The sequence below is a fragment of the Rhinoraja longicauda genome, chromosome 29 (genome assembly GCF_053455715.1).
Source record: "Rhinoraja longicauda isolate Sanriku21f chromosome 29, sRhiLon1.1, whole genome shotgun sequence".
Classification (NCBI taxonomy): domain Eukaryota; kingdom Metazoa; phylum Chordata; class Chondrichthyes; order Rajiformes; family Arhynchobatidae; genus Rhinoraja; species Rhinoraja longicauda.
Genome location: NC_135981.1, coordinates 794,395 through 813,426, shown reverse-complemented (window position 1 = coordinate 813,426; position 19,032 = coordinate 794,395). Strand labels below are relative to the sequence as shown.

General features: G+C 51.3%; 1 protein-coding gene across 2 annotated transcripts; it reads left to right on the top strand.

The window, feature by feature from the left end:
* Positions 1–2,037: 2,037 nt before the first annotated feature.
* On the top strand, positions 2,038–15,381 carry ccr7 (chemokine (C-C motif) receptor 7). Of its 2 annotated transcripts, XM_078424365.1 has the most exons (3): positions 2,038–2,183; positions 12,496–12,539; positions 14,149–15,381. In XM_078424365.1, exons 1-3 carry the CDS (start codon positions 2,168–2,170, stop codon positions 15,244–15,246), a joined length of 1,158 nt encoding a protein of 385 aa, XP_078280491.1. In that variant the 5' UTR covers positions 2,038–2,167; the 3' UTR covers positions 15,247–15,381. The 2 variants fall into 2 exon arrangements, with proteins under 2 accessions (XP_078280491.1, XP_078280492.1); XM_078424366.1 differs by lacking the exon at positions 2,038–2,183 and having other exon boundaries at positions 12,510–12,539; positions 14,153–15,381.
* Positions 15,382–19,032: the final 3,651 nt, after the last annotated feature.

The following is a 19,032-nucleotide window of genomic DNA, read 5'->3' as shown; positions in this document are numbered from 1 at the left end:
CCCTTCAGTTGGGACCTCATCTCAAACACAGGGAAGTCCCAGAGATCACTTCTCCAACTCATGGCCCACCAGAATAGAAACTAGCATTGAAGTTTAAAACTGACCTCGCATGGAAATAAGTCAGGAAATCAGCGAAAGAAAGCGTAACGTGGTGGATATATTCAACAGGTCAGGCAGCATCTGTGGAGAGAGGAACAGAGCTTGCATGGAGGTAAAAAGATCTGCAGGTGCTCGAATCTTGGACAAAACACAAAGTGCTGGAGTAACTAAACAAGTCAGGCAGCATCTGTGGAGGACATTGCTAGGCAACATTTTGGGTCAGAAACCTTCTTCAGAACAAAGTTAACATTTTAGATCAAGATGCTCTCTAGTTGTTGTAGGACGGTTCAGTTGCCTGATAACAGCCGGGAAGAAACTGTCCCTGAATCTGGAGGTGTGCATTTACACACTTCTATAGCATTTGCCTGATGGGAGAGGGGAGAAGATTGGGTGGCCAGGGTGTGACTTGTCCTTGATTATGCTTCTGGCCTTGCCGAGGCAGCGTGAGGTATCAATGGAGTCAATGAAAGGGAGGTTTGCTTACACACTTACACATGTGTAAGTTGTACCTGATCAAACAGTCAGTCATATATACAGTATATCCTACATTTTGGTGAGACCAAGCGCGGACTCGGTGATCATTTCGCTGAACACCTTCGCTCAGTCCACCTGAGGCAAGGTGATCTCCAGGTTGTCCAACACTTCAACTCCCCACTCCACTGACCTTGCAGTCCTGGGCTTCCTCCACTGTCAAAGTGAGGGCCAACATAAATTGGAGGAACAGCACCTTATATGTCGCCTGGGCAGCTTACACCCCAGCGGTATGAATATTGAAGGTAGACACAAAATGCTGGATTAACTCAGTGAGTCAGGCAGCATCTCTGGAGAGAAGGAATGGGTGACGTTTCAGGTCAAGACCCTAAGAAGGGTCACTCATTCCTTCTCTCCAGAGATGCTGCCTGACCCACTGAGTTACTCCAGCATTTTGTGTCTTTCTTCATGTTTATTAGTTTTGTTTATTGTCACGTGTACCGAGGTACAGTGAATAGGTTTTGTTGTGTGCGAACCATTCAGCATAATGACAATACATGATTTCAATCGAGCCATTTACAGTGTATAGATACATGACAAAGGAATAACATTGAGTGCAAGGTAAAGCCAGCAAAGTCTGAGGATCACCAATGAGGTAGATAGTAGTTCAAGACCGCTCTCTAGTTGGTGAGAGGATGGTTCAGTTGCCTGATAACAGCTGGGAAGAAACTGTCCCTGAATCTGGAGGTGTGCGTTTTCACACTTCTGTACTTTTTAAACCAGCATCTACAGTTCCTCGCTAGACAGTCATATACCCCGATATGTCCAGTCTGAAGAAGAGTCTTGATCCGAAATGTCACCCATTCCTTCTCCCCAGAGATGCTGTTACTCCACCTTTTTGTGTCTATCTTCGGTTTAAACCAGCATCTGCAGTTCCTCTCTACACACACAGTCAAATATCCTGATATTAATCATTGTTTGCCAAAACTCTCCAACCTCGCTGTGGCAGACTCCAGCCCTGCTCTTCTGATGAAAGGCAATGTTCAATCTGGAAAAAACCTTTTCTCTGCTGGATATCAGTAAAGTCCCAGCGCTGCGGTACTTCCCTGACACACATACACCCGCTGCCCAGGATAGTCCCCTGGAGTCCAGCAGCGACGTCTCGTCCTTCCAATAACATCACTCACCCAGGCATCAGAATCACACGGAGTCTTCACTCAGCTGACAGGGAAGTCCCTGTGTGAAGGAGGGGGAGAGGGAGGGGGAGAGAGAGAGAGAGAGATCTGGACTAGAGTGTGTCAGTCACGTGGTGAAGCAGAGTTTACATATCTCCAGGGTGATCACAGGAACGAGAGACGCACACAGCGCACTGTAGACTAGAGACGCACACAGCGCACTGTAGACTAGAGACGCACACTGTAGACTGGAGACCCACACTGTAGACTGGAGACCCACACTGTAGAGAGGCGCACACACACAGAGCGCACGTTCCTGAAGATCACAGGATTTCACGACTCAGTTCCCGCCGAGGGGAGCGACAGGTCCCGCCGAGGGGAGCTTTGCCCGGAGAGGTCCCGCATCCCCGGGAGAGGCGACAATGACCGACTCCACAGGTGAGAGCGCACATTGTGTTTCCGCGCCGGTGCGCTTTGGGATCCGCGCACGAGTGCGGGTGATTAGTGTTCAATTTACCCAACTTCACTTCCCACCGGCCGTGTATCAGTGCAATTAATAGTTGTGTAGTAGTCCTGTTAATAGCCTTGTGGCAGTACAGTTAATAGTCGTGTAACCGTGCAATAAATAGCAGTGTAACAGCACAATTCATTGTCATGTAACTGTACTGTTTATAGTCGTGTAACGGTATAATTAGTTGGTGACAGTACAATTAGTAGTCGTGTAACAGACTGTTAACAGTCGTGTAACAGCACAATTAATAATGCCGTGATTGCACAGAATATTTTCACCATGGCGAACACCAGACGGCGATCAAAACTAAGGCAACACTGACACCCTTTTATTGCAGGGGCATGATTTTAATGGAATGTGGATTATAACAACAGTTAAGGGAGGCACAGCAGCAGAGTTGCTGCCTCACAGCGCCAGAGACGCAGGATTGATCCTGACCATGGGTGCTGTCTGTGTGGAGTTTGCACGTTCTCCCTGTGACCACGTGGCGTTCCTCCGGGTGCTCCGGTTTCCACCCATACTCCAAAGACTTGCGGGGATTGTAGGTTAATAGGCCCCTGTAAATTGTCTCCGGTGTGTAGGATAGGATTATTGTGCAGGGACTGTTGGGCTGCACGGGTTCGGTGGGCTGAAGGGCCTCTGTTTCCGCGCTCTATCTCTAAACTAAACTACATTGGCCGCGTGTGTAAATATACTGCACTCGGCACTGTGGTATCAGACTGCAAACGGGCATGCAGAGTTACAAGTGAAGGTTTGCAAATTGACTTCATAACTACAACGCGGCACAGTGCCCACACCAACCACATTGTATAAATTATATGCCGTACATTTATATTTTAGGAAGTTGTAGTATTTGATTGATTTGTATTGATTGGAAGATACATCATGGAAACAGGCGCTCCAGCCAATGCTGACCATCAATCTCCCGCTCACACCGGTTCTATGTTATCCCACTTTCTCACCCACTCCCTGCACACCAGGGGCAACATACAGAGGCCAATTAACCTGTACAAACCCGCACGTCTTTGAGGTGTGGGAGGGAACCGGAGCACCCGGAGGAAGCCCAAGTGGACACAGGGAGAACGTGCAAACTCAACACGGACAGCACCTGAGATCAGGATCGAACCCTGGTCTCTGGGGCTTTGGCACGGTGAGGCAGCAGCACTACCCGCTGTGCCCCTTGTACACTGATTTAGCTCTGCAAGATATCAACAATCAATGTTTATGATGAAGGTAAGCGATAGACCTTGACAGAGTTAGTGGGTAGAGGAAGCGTTGACTTCCAGGGTAAGGCAGAGCGCGTGTCGAGCAGCTTCTGCGGCATCAGACTTGATTTACAGATAAGTGTGTGAGTTCATGCAGGTGTTAATTAAGAGACCATTCAGATTCTGGTTTCATTCATTTTTAATCGCAATGAGTGCTTTCTTTACACGTCTCTTTCTCCAAAGCCTGACATGGAAGGATACCATGCGCATGTTAAGTGGGTAAAGTCGCTGGAGGCAGGGTTGTGCTGTCCGAGCCCCGGGGGATGTGGTGCCAGTCAGTGCAGGACTGACCATTTGCCTCCACTCCATCTCTCTGCCCCATACACCTTCATTTTCTGCATCCCGAATACTGAAAGGCCTGGATAGAGTGGCTGTGGAGAAGATGGTTCCACTTGTGGGAGAGTCTTGGACCAGAGGGCACTGCCTCAGAATATAAGGATGTACCTTTAGAAGGAAGATGAGGAGGAACTTCTTCAGTCAGATGGCAGTGAATCTGTGGAATTCATTCCCACAGACGGCTGTGGAGGCCAAGTCATTGGGTATTTTTAAAGTGGAAATTCACAGGTTCTTAATTACGAAGGGTGTTTGCAGTTTTAGGGAGAAGGCAGGAGAATGGGGCTGAGGGAAAGATAGATCAGCCATGATTGAATGGCAGATAGACTGAATAGGTTCGATGGGCTGAATGACCTAATTCTGCTCGTATAACGAATTAACTTATGAATCTCAAACATTTGTGATTCTCAGATGCACAACCCCTTGGGATCAAGAGAGTCATCACCCTTGGAGTGAAGAGATGCATCCTGGTTTTGCACACAGTTGGAGTGTAGTTGGAGATTTTGGTGCATCTACCATTGATATTGAGGTAGATAGGGAAGGGGGACATGGATGAGCTGATAGGTTGGGTGGAGCAGTGGCAGATGGAATTTAGTTCAGATGTAAGAGGTGGTGTGAGAGGACATACAGTGTAAATAGCAGGAAGCATAGAAGGTTGATGTACAGAGGGAATGTGTGGGACAAGGGATTGCAGAGCCTGGTTTCAATCGAAGAGGGGGATTCCAACAGGAGGGGATTCTCTCTACTTGGAACTCTGACTTGTTATTTATGCCACTGATGAGTTTATGGGGTTTCTATGGCTAAGCTTGTCCACCATAGATTCTTTCTTAACTACCAGAGAGCTTCGGGTGTAAGGTGGTGCAGCGGTAGAGTTGCTGCATTACAGCACCAGAGACCCGGGTTTGATCCTGACTGTGGGTGCTGTTTGTACATAGTTTGTACATTCTCCCCGTGTCCACGTGGGTTTTCTCCGGGTGCTCTATTTCCTCCTACACTCCAAAGACGTACAAGTTTGTAGGTTAATTGGTTCAGTAAAAATTGTAAATTGTTCCTATTGTGTGTAGGATAGTGTTAGTGTGCGGGGATCGCTGGTCAGCGCGGACTCGGTGAGCCAAAGGTGTAGGAAGGAACTGCAGATGCTGGTTTAAACCGAAGATATACACAAAGTGCTGGAGTAACTCAGTGGGACAGGCAGCATCTCTGGAGAGAAGGAATGGGTGATGTTTCTGGTCGAGACCCTTCTTCAGAGTAATCAGGGAAAGAGAAATGAGGGATATAGACAGTGATGTAGGGCAATATAGAACAAATGAATGAAAGATATGCAAAAAAGTACCAATGATAAATAAAACAGGCCATTGATAGCTGTTTACTGGGTGAGAACAGGAACCCTTCCTGCTCCCCACCCAACAAGCCACCCTTCCTGCTCCCCACCCAAGTCGCACCAGGTTCCAGTTCCCACCCAGCAATGGCCTGTTTCCTTTATCATTATTTTTATTCATATCTTTCATTCATTTCTTCTATATATCTCTACATCACTGTCTATATCTCTTGTTTCCCTTTCCCCAGAGCAGTCTCATGAAGGGTCTTGACCTGAAATGTCACCCATTCCTTGGGTGCTACCTGTCCCGCTGAGTTACTCCCAGCATTGTGTGTCTACCTTCGGTGTGCCGAAGGGCCTGTTTCCGCGCTGTTTCTCTAAACTAAACTAAACTAAACCAGAGAGTTTCCCTGAGGCTCTGCTTCTCCCAGCCCAGCACAGATTGTGCTCTGGGTTTGAGTGTGAATGAACACAATGCCCTAATGGCACTGAATCTGAAGATGCTGTTAGCTCTCATTGTATGGGCTCTTACTTGAAGCACATCGCCCAGTACAGATGGCTCCAGTAGATTCAGGTTGTGGTTGAACAGTTTGTGCTGGAGGAAATGAGTACAATGTCTCACTAGGTCCTGTGGTTATACAGAATGTTACCTGTTGCTCACAGACTTGTGCCATGTGGCTGGTGAAAAGTGACACCAGCTGAATGCACATTTGTACTTCATCCTGCTTATCCTGAGACAGTCTCATAAATCTTCAAGTGGGAGAGTCCCAGATAGACAGAAGCAACTGCTCTCCTTCCTCCAGACCCACTCCCAGCCTGGGCTCACAAAACCAAACCCAACTCAACTCCAACTGAACCTCGATCTCAAACCCCAAACCCTTTCCCGGCCTCAGCCCTAAACCTAACCTCGGCCACAACCCCTAAACCTATCTCAGCCTTTAAATCAAATCCCTTCCTAACACGAGCTCTCCCCTACCAAAGCAATGTTAGTTTGTGTTAAAGTCCCAACCCAATCTCCAGATCTACTCCCAACCCAATCTCCAGATCCACTCCCAACCCAATCTCCAGACCCACTTCTAACCCATTCACAGAATCAAATTCCAAAACACTCTCCAAATCCAGACAGGTCAACACACAACAAAATGCTTTTCACTGAACCTCGGTATATGTAACAATAAACTAAACGGAACTAAAATCTATTCCGAACCAGTGTTTGAATCCAATCCTAATTTAAAACTAATTCTTCTGGTCCCAACTCTAACCACAAATTTAACTCCAAATTACAATGACAACTAAAACCTAGTTTGTCAAAACAGATTGCCAGATAGTTCACTAGCTTTCAATAGTTTGTTCCTCTGGAATCTCTTCACTTCTAACCACCAAAGGCCTTGTATCTATATTTGGGATTGGTATAAATTCGGAGAGATTCCCAAGTTATCGATGGTTCCCCAACCTGAGCAAGTGGTGAACACTGGCTGTGGCGGGCGGCATCGAGAACGCAACACACGAGTGTAACATGAACCTGTGGAAACCAACAGAACGTGAAAAGAAATGGCAGGGTTTGGAAATGAGAGGAAGGGGGAGGACAAAGGATAAAGGCTGAGACAATAAACAAGGTAAGAAAAAATGAGAGAATGAGAGAGATTCGAACATAAGGAAGGAGATAACAAACAGGGTTTCTGAGCGATGGCCAGAGAATGGACGGAGCATCAGATGATGAAGATCGGCCAAAGAAAGGGAGCGAGAGAGGGCCTGAGAAATGAGCGACTGGAAATGTTCTACAAAATGTGAGAATGAAACTGAAAATGTGATTAAGGTAGAGAGGACAGAGAGCTAGAAGGTGAGAGAAAATGAGAATAGAAGCAAAAGAGGGACAGAGAGAGAGAGAGACAGAGGGAGAGAGAGAGAGAGAGAGAGAGAGAGAGAGAGAGAGAGAGAGAGAGAGAGATAGAGAGGCAGAGAGAGACAGACAGAGGCAGAGAGGGACAGAGAGAGGGGCAGAGAGAGGGACAGAGAGGGAGGCAGAGACAGAGAGAGGGACAGAGAGACAGGCATAGAGAGAGAGACAGACAGACAGACAGAGACAGACAGACAGAGAAAGAGACAGGTATACAGATAGAGAGAGAGAGAGACATGCAGAGAGAGAGAGAGAGAGAGAGGGAGCAAGAGAGAGAGACGGACAGACAAACAGGGCGACAGTTGGAGACAGAGAATGAGAGCATGCTGTTGCACTCAGGATAAGCAAGCTCAATGCTACTCTTCCTGAGCCGGCCTTTGTATTCTGCGTAGGTTGCGCAACCATCTATAACTTGAGTCTCTCTCTCAATCAAAACAATTCCCCAATGAATACGCTTGTGGTTCAAATGTCCATCAATGTCCAACTTGAATACATTCAATGCATTCTCCTCTTCAGCTGTGGATTCATGAGGGTGAGGAGGGAAGCTGGAGAGATGGAAGTGTCGTGCTATGCTCTCAGACCAGCTTGGTCACCATCTAGTTTGTGATAATCAAGCCCAAGAGTCAGTATATGACTCTGCAAAAAGTTCCGTTTAAACCATACTAACATCTTGTATTAAACATTAATCTGAGCTGTCACCTCACCTCGCTGCCCTGCTTTCTGTTGTGTGGGAATGCCCCTGCCAGGGGAATGGTTTCTGCCCATGACTCTAGATGAGTTCTTGTAAAAGTCCAACAAACTGAATAACAAGACCATGACTCGTTTAAGACATTCTCAGTATGAATGGCTAAAAACATAAATTATTATGACATTGTTACACAGAATCATACATGATAATGCAAAATCAGCTCTTTGCCATCCTGCTCCCCCCCCCCCCAACCTCCGACTCTCTCACCTCCTCAACAATTTTACATTGTAGAGAGCACAAGGAACTGCAGATGCTGGAAACTTCAGCAGTACTCCTGGTGCTGAAGGGGCTCGGCGGGTCAGGCAGCATCTGTGGAGGGAACAGACTGAAGAATGGTGCTGACCTGAAACATTGTCTGTCCATTACTTCCACTGATGCTGCCTGCCCTGCTGAGTTTCTCCAGCACTTTGTGCTTTATATCAATGCATTTGTTTAGTTTCTACCTGAGAGTTGTTATGAGACAGCACCCCCTCACACTGACACCCCAGATCACACACCTTGCTGCATGAACAAAGACTTTTCCATGACTGTCTTTCACATCTCCCAGAGCAGGAATCAAGTGTTCCTGAAGGGTGTTCTCCATTGTAAATGACAGCACTAGGAGACTGAGCACTCCCAGAGTTTCCCCGACTGTGCACAAGGACTGGCCTCTCCATGTGCTCAATGATAGACAATAGGTGCAGGAGTAGGCCATTCGGCCCTTCGAGCCAGCACCGCCATTCAATGTGATCATGGCTGATCATTCTCAATCAGTACCCCGTTCCTGCCTTCTCCCCATACCCCCTGACTCCGCTATCCTTAAGAACTCTATCTAGCTCTCTCTTGAATGCATTCAGAGAATTGGCCTCCACTGCCTTCTGAGGCAGTGAATTCCACAGATTTACAACTCTCTGACTGAAAAAGTTTTCCTCATCTCAGTTCTAAATGGCCTACCCCTTATTCTTAAACTGTGGCCCCCTGATTTTGGACTCCCCCAACATTGGGAACATGTTTCCTGCCTCTAACGTGTCCAACCCCTTAATAATCTTATTTGTTTCGATAAGATCCCCTCTCATCCTTCTAAATTCCAGTGTATACAAGCCTAGCCGCTCCAGTCTTTCAACATATGACAGTCCCGTCATTCCGGGAATTTACCTAGTAAACCTACGCTGCACGCCCTCAATAGCAAGAATATCCTTCCTCAAATTTGGAGACCAAAACTGCACACAGTACTCCAGGTGTGGTCTCACTAGGGCCCTATACAACTGCAGAAGGACCTCTTTGCTCCTATACTCAACTCCTTTTGTTATGAATGCCAACATTCCATTGGCTTTCTTCACTGCCTGCTGTACCTGCATGCTTCCTTTCAGTGACCGATGCACTAGGACACCCAGATCTCGTTGTACGTCCCCTTTTCCTAACTTGACAACATTCAGATAATACTCTGCCTTCCTATTCTTCCCACCAAAGTGGATAACCTCACACTTATCCACATTAAACTGCATTTGCCATGCATCCGCCCACTCACACAACCTGTCCAAGTCACCCTGCAACCTCAGCGTCTTCCTCACAGTTCACACTACCACCCAGCTTTGTATCATCTGCAAATTTGCTAATGGTACTTTTAATCCCTTCATCCAAGTCATTAATGTATATTGTAAATAGCTGCGGTCCCAGCACCGAACCTTGCAGTACCCCACTAGTCACTGCCTGCCATTCTGAAAGGCACCCATTTATCCCCACTCTTTGCTTTCTGTCTGTCAACCAATTTTCTATCCATGTCAGTACCCTACCCCAGGGCCGTTTTTACAGCATTATGGGCCCCCGAGCAAAGCAGTGTAGTGGGGCCCCTACCGTTACTCTCCCCCACCCCCCTTTCCCTACCAGCCCCCCCTGTCGTGCCGGCGAAAAGCACTTACCGAAAAGCACTTAGCACTGGACTTAGGGTGCTACATTGTTGCGAAAAGCACTTACAGATCGCTGTGAGAAGCACGTAGGGACCGAAAATGTTGCGAAAAAAGCACTTATTGAACCTACATTTTTAAAGTAGTATTTATTTATTGCAAGTCACTTAACATACACAGATCAGCATGGGGCCCCTATGCTCGTGGGCCCCCGGGCATGTGCCCATCAGGCCCATGCGTTAAGACGGCCCTGCCCTACCCCCAATCAAGCCTCATCCATCCCTGGCCTCATCTCCTCTTCTGTGCCAGTTCCCCAGATCCCTCAGTTCCCCGGTCTTTCAAAAAGGTATCTACCCACTCTAAATACTTACCATGATTTGGCTTCTAGGACGCTCTGGGCTAGAGAATTCTAGAAATTCACTATTCTCTGTGAGAATAAATTTCTCCATAGGCTCTGTTTTAAATAATGGCGCCTCGTCTGGTACCACTGCCCCTGGTTCAAGACTCTCCCACTGGAGTCCGTTTCTGCAGGTTCTCTGGAGAGAAGGAATGTCGGGTCGAGACCCTTCTTCAGACTAGAGTCAGAGGATGCTTTATTGTCACATGTGCGACGTGCAAACGCACAGTGAAATGATTTTCGTACAAACAGTCCAGTAGAGTATCTCCATCCCACGCCCGATTAGCAGTTGTACAGAAATAGCCCACTGAGTCCGCATGCAGGAGGAGCCATGTTTGGCTCCATTTTCCAAGTCTGGACGACGCGCTAGTTGTTATAAGCGGCGCCCATTCCAGGCAAGTCCCAGGATGCTGCAAGGCCTCTCGCCAACGCCTTCCCTTGGTGGACCAGCGACCGATATAGTTAAAAGTTCTCTGGGGCCAGATCCTGGGATTCCCCAGCCATTCCGCTGAGTAACCTCCACTGACCTGATACAGGGCAGCGAGTATCCCACAGAGAGCAATGGAGGGAACAAATTTGTTGCATAGATTATGTTAAGCACAAGACTTAAATATTTTCAAATAATTTTAATTTGTTGTATTATTTGACATTTAAAAAATAACATTAATTGTGTGATTAACTTTAATGGGTTTTCAATGTTACTCAATCTTTGACAGTTAAGGCTGGGGTGTTGCTTAGCCAGCTGTCGAAGCGCTTTGAGTGTCTCTGTGCCAGACATTGTTCAGGTTCTGACCTAGATGTCACTAATGGTCAGCATCTCCCAGGCTGCACTAGGGCTCGGTCACCAGGCTCTTTGACCAATTTACAACTTGGTAAAGATAGGCACAAAAAGCTGGAGTAACTCAGCGGGACAGGAGAGAAGGAATGGATGACGTTTCGGGTCTCAAGAAGGGTCTCGACATATGGCTAACTGTGATCGTAGACTCGGTGGGCCTGTTTCCGCGCTGTATCTCTAAACTAACCAAAATTAGTACATGGTCAAAGCCATTAGATGTCTGCTGGCCAGCCATGGCCCCAACATTCTGCCAGCCTGATTCGTTGCTGGGCATCTGTGCGTTCAACAGAATTTCATTGAGCGCAGATCAGATGAGCAGGTGGAGAGAGGAAGTGCCTGTCCACACTCTCAGACACCTACGGTTGCCAACTGTCCTGCATTAGCCGAGACATTCCGTATTTTGGGTTAAATCAGTTTGTCCCGTACGGGACCGCACTTGTCCCGTATTAGTAGGGTTGCCAACTTCCTCACTCCCAAATACGGGACAAATGGTGATCCCTACTAATACGGGACAGTTGGTAACCCCACTAATACGGGACAGTTGGCAACCCTACACACACCTGCATATTTCACTTCAAACGTCATTCACTTGTGGTTTGGCCTCAGCAGGCTTTGTGTTGATTAAATGTTTACTCTGTTTAATGACACTTTAATGACACCTCTGCTGGTGACCGTAGCACGCAGCTCCTCACTTCCTCTCCAGCGTCGCCTCCACATCTCGAGACTGCCTGACTCACAGTCTCGGCATCTTCCCACGGGGGTGGGGGGCTGAGGTGGGGGAAGGAGGAAGGACCAGGTTCCTGCTGATAAGTTTGCAAGGTAGGCCTTCCTCAAAAAGGCAGCCGGCATCATCAGAGACAGTGTCCACAGTGTACATAAACAGGGTAAAGGGGAGTACGTTTAGTGCAAGAGAGAATCTAGTAAAGTCCAATTAAAGATAGCCCAAGGATCTCCAATGAGGTAGATGGGAGATCAGGACCGCTCTCCAGTTGTTGATATAATAGTTCAGTTGTCTGATACCAGCTGAAAAGAAACAGTCCCTGAATCTGGAGGTGTGCGTTTTTACACTTCTGTACCTCCTGCTTGATGGGAGAGAGGAGAAGAGGGGGTGACCGGGGTGAGAATGGTCCATAATCATGCTGGTGGCCTTGCCGAGGCAGCGTGAGGTGTAGATGGAGTCAATGGAGGTGGGGTTGATTTTTGTGTACGAAGGAACTGCAGATGCTGGTTTAAACTGAAGAAAACCCCAACGTGCTGGAGTGACTCGGCAGGTCAGGCAGCATCTCTGGAGAAAGGGAATTGGTGACGAGACCCTTCCACAATTTCCCCAGCCACCCCCCAGCCACCATCAGGCTATTGAACATTACAATCTCCAAATTTTATACACTACATAGACTTGGGGGCGTTGGTGTTGTCTTTGCACTGTTATTGTTTGTTATTTTTATACTGAACTGTTTGGTGTTTGCATATGTTACGCTGCTGCAAGTAAGGGTTGTGCAGTGACTAGCCTCATCACCACTTCATGATATGACTAACCCAGCGCTCTCTCTTCTCTCCCACCAGGGGCTATCCTTCACACCCTCTACATGCTCATCCTGGTGGCTCAGGTAAGAAAGAACTCTCCAGCGCCAGAGTGCAGGTATCTGTGCAGTGAGGCAGTGAACGATTGCACAAAGCACAGGTTCTTACTGGAACTGCAGAGGGCGTTTACTCTGTCCCTAAACACAAAAGACACAGAGTGGGTCAGGCAGCATCTGTGGAGAACATGGATAGGTGACGTTTCACAGAGTGCTGGAGTAACTCAGTGGGTCAGGCAGCATCTGTGGAGAACATGGATGGGTGACGTTTCACAGAGTGCTGGAGTAACTCAGCGGGTCAGGCAGCATCTGTGGAGAACATGGATGGGTGACGTTTCACAGAGTGCTGGAGTAACTCAGCGGGTCAGGCAGCATCTGTGGAGAACATGGATAGGTGACGTTTTTGGTCAGGATCCTTCTTCCGATATTATACTCGGATGTGTGTGTGTGTATGGGGGTGGGTGGGAGGAGGGGGTGGGTGGGGTGGGGGTGAAGAGAGACGAGGGGCAGGACCAAGCCTGACAAGTGAAAAAGGGGGAGGTGATCGGCAGATGGTTAGACAAAGGCCAGAGATGCAAAGACAAAAGGTGTGAGATGAGGATAGAAGGGTGCTGTTCCTCCAGTTTGCGTGCATCAATGGCGGAGACCCGGGTCAGAGAGGTCAGTGTGGGAATGGGAAGGGGAATGGGAGTTAAACTGGTTATAGCAACCAGGAGATCCAGCAGATCCAGCAGGCCTTGGCAGACACAGTGCAATTGTTCAGCAAATTGTTCACACACAGAGCCACACACACACACACACACACTGGCCCACACACACACACTGGCCCACACACACACACACTGACCCACACACACACTGACCCACACACACACACACTGGCCCACACACACACACACACTGACCTACACACACTGACCTACACACACTGACCCACACACACACACACACACAGACACACACACACACACACACACACACACACACACACTGACCCCCACACACACACTGACCCACACACACTGACCCACCCACACACACTGACCCACACACACACTGACCTACACACACACACTGACCTACACACACACACACTGACCTACACACACACACTGACCCACACACACATACTGACCCACACACACACACACTGACCCACACACACACACACACACACACACACACTCACACACACAGAGCCACACGCACACACACACACACACTGACCCACACACACACACACACACACACACACACACACTGACCCACACACACACACACACTGACCCACACACACACTGACCCACACACACACTGACCCACACACACTGACCCTCTCACACTGACCCACACACACACACTCACACACACACAGAGCCACACACACACTGACCCACACACACACACACTGACCCACACACACACAGAGCCACACACACACACAGACCCACACACACACTGACCCACACTCTCCGCCCTGTGATTAGTGCGGGTGTCAGGGGTTATGGGGTGAAGGCAGGAGAATGGGGTTGAGAGGGAGAGATAGAACAGCCATGATTGAATGGCGGAGTAGACACGATGGGCCGAATGGCATAGTTCTGCTGCTGGACCCTGTCTGAGCCTCTCCCTTGTCTTGCAGTTAGGTTGGTGCACGGAGTCTCCGGCGAGCGAGTGGCCGAGCAGCACTATGGATTACGACTTGCCGAGCGAGCCCGTGGACTACAGCGAATTCGTGGATCAATGTGAGAAGGGGGACGTGCGCTCGTTCCGCCAGACCTTCCTGCCGGCCGTGTACGCGCTGGTGTGTGTACTCGGCACGCTGGGCAATGGGCTGGTGGTCCTCACGTACTTGTACTACAAGCGGCTGCGGACCATGACCGACGTATACCTGCTCAACCTGGCTCTGGCCGACCTGCTGTTCCTGCTCACTCTGCCATTCTGGGCGGTCAGCGTGGTGATGGGGTGGGTGTTCGGGCCGGCGCTGTGTAAGGCGGTGCACGGCCTGTACCGCCTCAGCTTCATTAGCGGCATGTTGTTGCTGATGTGCATCAGTGTGGACCGCTACTTCTCCATCGTGCGCGCCGCCTCTGCCCACCGCCACCGCTCCAGGGCCGTGTACTGCAGCAAGCTGGTGGCCGTGGCAGTCTGGGTCGTGTCCGCCTTGTTCGCCATCCCCGACATGGTGTACAGCGAGGAGCAGCCCGGCGACGGCTCCATGCGCTGCCGCCTACGCCAGGACAACAGCACCTTCATCTACACCACCGGCCTACAACTATCGCTCGGCTTCGCGCTGCCGCTGCTCGTCATGGGCTTCTGCTACTCTGTGGTGATCAGGACTCTGCTCCTCGCCCGCAACTTCGAGAAGAACAAGGCCATCAAGGTGGTGATCGCCGTCGTGTCGGTCTTCCTGCTCTTCCAGCTGCCTTACAACAGCGTGCTGCTTCTCGACACCATCACGGACGTCAACGCCACGGTGACGGACTGCCGGCTCAGTAAGCGCATGGTGCTGGCAGTGGACATCACCAAGAGCCTGGCCTACACCCGCTGCTGCCTTAACCCCTTCCTCTACGCCTTCATCGGCGTCAAGTTCCGCCGCGACCTGTTCAGGCTGCTGAAGGAGATGGGTTGCGTGGGCAGCCGCTCGCTGCTGAAGCTGGCGGTAGGAAGGTCTGCGGTCAACGGCGTCCGCAGCTCAATGGTCACCGACAACGACAGCACCACCACCTTCTCCCCCTGAGGCCCCGAGCCCGTACCCACTCTCCCCGGGACGCAGCGGTGGCGGCGGCGGGACCTCACGGTTTACGTGGACCCCCCCACCGTGCCGGTCCGCTGTCACCCCCTCCCCATCTCCCCCCCACCCCCACCCCCCCAATCCCACCCCTTCATTCCCACCCCTCAACCCCCACCTCCTCCTCACCCCCCCTCAATCCCACCTGCCCGTTACTCCCACCTTCACATACCCCCCCTCCTCGCCCCACCCCCCCTCCTCGCCCCACCCCCCCTCGCCCCCACCCCCTCCTCGCCCCCACCCCCCCCTCGCCCCCACCCCCCTCGCCCCAACCCCTCCCACATCTCACTCACACCCACCCCCTTCAATCCCTCCTCCCCGTCACCCCTTTCCAGCTCTCCTCCCCCACCTCGCCCACCTCCCCACGTATTCCCACCTGCTCATATCGCCCGCACCTCACCCCCACCTCCCGTCACCTCACCCCTCAATCCCACCACCCCTAAACCCCCACCTTCCCCCCATCTTCCCTACTTCACCAGACACTTCACCTCCTCCCCACCCCGTCCCTTCCTCTCACCCCAATCTTCCAGTCGCCCCACCTTCTCGCCCCTACCTCCCCACGCCCTCTCCCAGCACCGCACCATCATCCACCCCACCATCCACCCCACCCACTCCCACCTCATCCCCTCCCCCGCTCTCCCCGGGCCACCCAGTGTGTGGGGAAGACGTGTTACAAGGAGCGGGAGGGCAAATGAATGGGGAATAATGTTTCCGTCAATGAGAATCGGAGCCGCGCGTTCCCGCAGCCGCCTGAATATCTGCCAGTCAGTGTTACACCGGCACTGCCCTCGAGGCACCTGTCGGTCAACAAGGATGTGGAAATACAGATGTGCTACAGTTGCGCACAAATCCAGATGTTCGCTGCTCGGGACAGAGATGCTGCCATTCGGCCCATTCACCAGAGACTGTATTGGAGTGTCCGCTGTATCCGTGGCCCATGGCGCCGGGCAGCGAGTCCGGGATGGTCGCGGCGGCTTTAACTCCACTGCCGTCCCGGGTCAGGACATCGTCCAGAGACAATTGAATATATTTTTATGCGAATCGCTTAACCTTTCTGTATAAAATGCTTTTTTAACACATTAAAAGATTGTGCTTTTTCTTCTGGTTTAAGTTGTGACCTTCCTTCGTTACGTTTTTAAACATTTTCGGAACCCCAAATCTCACTCTACCCCCCCCCCCCCCCGCACTCCCCCCCCCCAGTCTCACTCCCCCCCCCCCACCCTCACACCCCCAGTCTCACTCCCCCCCACACCCTCACTCCCCCCCAGTCTCACCCCCCCCCACCAGTCGCACTCCCCCCACCCTCACTCCCCCACCCTCACTCCCCCCACACCCTCACTCCCCCCCACCCTCACTCCCCCCACACCCTCACTCCCCCCACCCTCACTCAGGGCCGTTTTTACAGCATTATGGGGCCCCCGGGCAAAGCAGTGTACTGGGGCCCCTACCGTTACTCTCCCCCACCCCCCTTTCCCTACCAGCCCCCCCCCCCCCCCCCCCGTCGTCGTGCCGGCGAAAAGCACTTACCGAAAAGAACTTAGCGATGGGCTTAGGGTGCTACATTGTTGCGAAAAGCGCTTACAGATCGCTGTGAGAAGCACTTAGGGACCGAAAATGTTGCGAAAAAAGCACTTACTGAACCTACATTTTTAAAGTAGTGTTTATTTATTGCAAGTCACTTAACATACACAGATCAGCATGGGGCCCCTATGCTCGTGGGGCCCCCGGGCAAGTGCCCATCAGGCCCATGCGTTAAGACGGCCCTGCCCTCACTCCCCACTCCCTCCCTCCCTCACTACCCCCCACCCTCACCCCCCCCACTCTCACTCTCCCCTCCCCCTCACCCCCCCCCCCCTGGTGGGAGAGGGATGGAGTCACACACAGAGCCAGGACGGCTGGAAGCGGGGCTCCGCTCCCCCCCACCCCCCGCGCTACGACCAACCTCCCTGTTTCCGCGCTGTACCTCTAAACTAAATCACATCAGCACAGGAACAGACCCGGTTGAACATGATGCTGTTAAACGGCATATGATCCACATCCTTCCAGTCCCTAGTTGGAGAGTGGAGGGTGAGAGTGGGAGATAGAGTGGGAGTGCGGGGAGGGGAGAGTGAGAGTAGGTGAGAGTGGGGGAGGGGAGAGTGAAGGGTTGGGGTGAGGGAGAGTGGAGAGGGGGGGGGTGAGAGTGGGAGATAGAGTGGGAGTGCGGGGAGGGGAGAGTGAAGGGTTGGGGTGAGGGAGAGTGGAGGGGGGGTGAGTGAGAGTGGGGTAGTGTGGAGGGGGAGGGGAGGGGGGTGAGTGAGAGTGGGGGAAGAGTGGGGTAGTGTGGAGGGGGGGGTGAGTGAGAACATTGTTTCCCGCAGGACGGGAGGTGCTTGGCGCTGGAGCCTCTGGGGTGGGTGAGCGGGCGGGCGGGCGGGGAGGGGCGGCGCGGAACCCGTGAGGTGAGCTGGATCTCATAAGGGAAAAGTCACACCTCAGAGCTGGTTCCTGTTACAACTTTCAATTACTGCAGGGTCCCAGGCCACGAGTTGTGACAGCACGCCGCTGATAACATCAGGCATCTCGGAGCACGCTGATCCGCCCACGGCAGCCGCTGGTTGCGACTTATTTTCCTGGAAGCCGCCTCGTCGTCGGGTCGGGTCGGGTAGACTTGACTCACCGCAAGTGAAAGCTTCAATTGTTGAGCTGCGGTGAGGAGCCGCCATCAAACCACGAGCCCTAAAGGTCACGGCGCATCTTCACGAAGATGCGCCGTGTAGTAGTGGAGGCTTGTGTGGTGGGGGAGGGGGGGGAGTGTGGAGGGAGGAAGTGCAGACGCTGCTTTAAACCGAAGGTCGACACAAAATGCTGGAGCAACTCAGCGGGACAGGCAGCATATCCGGAGAGAAGGAACGGGGGACGTTTCGGGCCGAGAACCTTGTTCAGACGTTGGCGAGGTGGGGAGGAGATGCGAGGAACTTCAGTTCAGCTGGTCGATAGGAAAAGCAAGGAGAGGTGTTGTTGTCATGGAGTCGCACAGCACGGAGACAGGCCCAACTCACCCGTGTCGAGCAAGATGCCCCATCTCGGCTCAGTGGCTCCATCGTTCCTTTGCTACCACGTGTACCAGTGGAACTTTTTCTTGCACACGGATCTTGCCACACATATCACAACGTTTAAGAAACATTTAGACAGGTACATGGATAGGACAGGTTTAGAGGGATATGGGCCAAACGCGGACAGATGGGACTAGTATATTTGTCGAGCCACGCTGTGTGACTCTGACTACGACTACAAGTACAGGCCCATTACCCCGCGTTTGGCCCATATCCCTCTTCATCTTCCCCGTCTATGCACTATGTACATCAAACTAAGGATACGTAAGGAATATGTATTTCAGAAAGCGATAATCCTGCTTGGTCGTTACTTTACATTTTTTGAGGAGGTAACGGAGAGGGTGGATGGTGGTGATGTAGTAGACGCAATATACCTGGATTTTCAGAAAAGGCCTTGTTAACAGAACAATGTCAGAGAAGGTCAAGGGGCAGGTTGGCTCAAGTTCAGTGCAGTAATGTGGGATGTGAGTAAATGGCAGTTGTCTGCCAAGGCTCACTGCATCTCCCGGCTGCTAACCATTTTACCTCCTCTTCCCATCCGCACACTGACCTTTCCGTTCTGGGCCCCTCCAATGCCAGAGTAAGACCACACACAAATTGGAGAAGCAGCACCTGGTATTGTGGTCGGGCACCACCTTCA

What these genes read in the sequence shown, in the direction of transcription:
- ccr7 (XM_078424365.1), top strand. An exon ending in TGCTCATCCTGGTGGCTCAG is followed by an intron (nt 12,540 to 14,148) that starts GTAAGAAAGAAC and finishes CTTGTCTTGCAG; the next exon opens with TTAGGTTGGTGCACGGAGTC.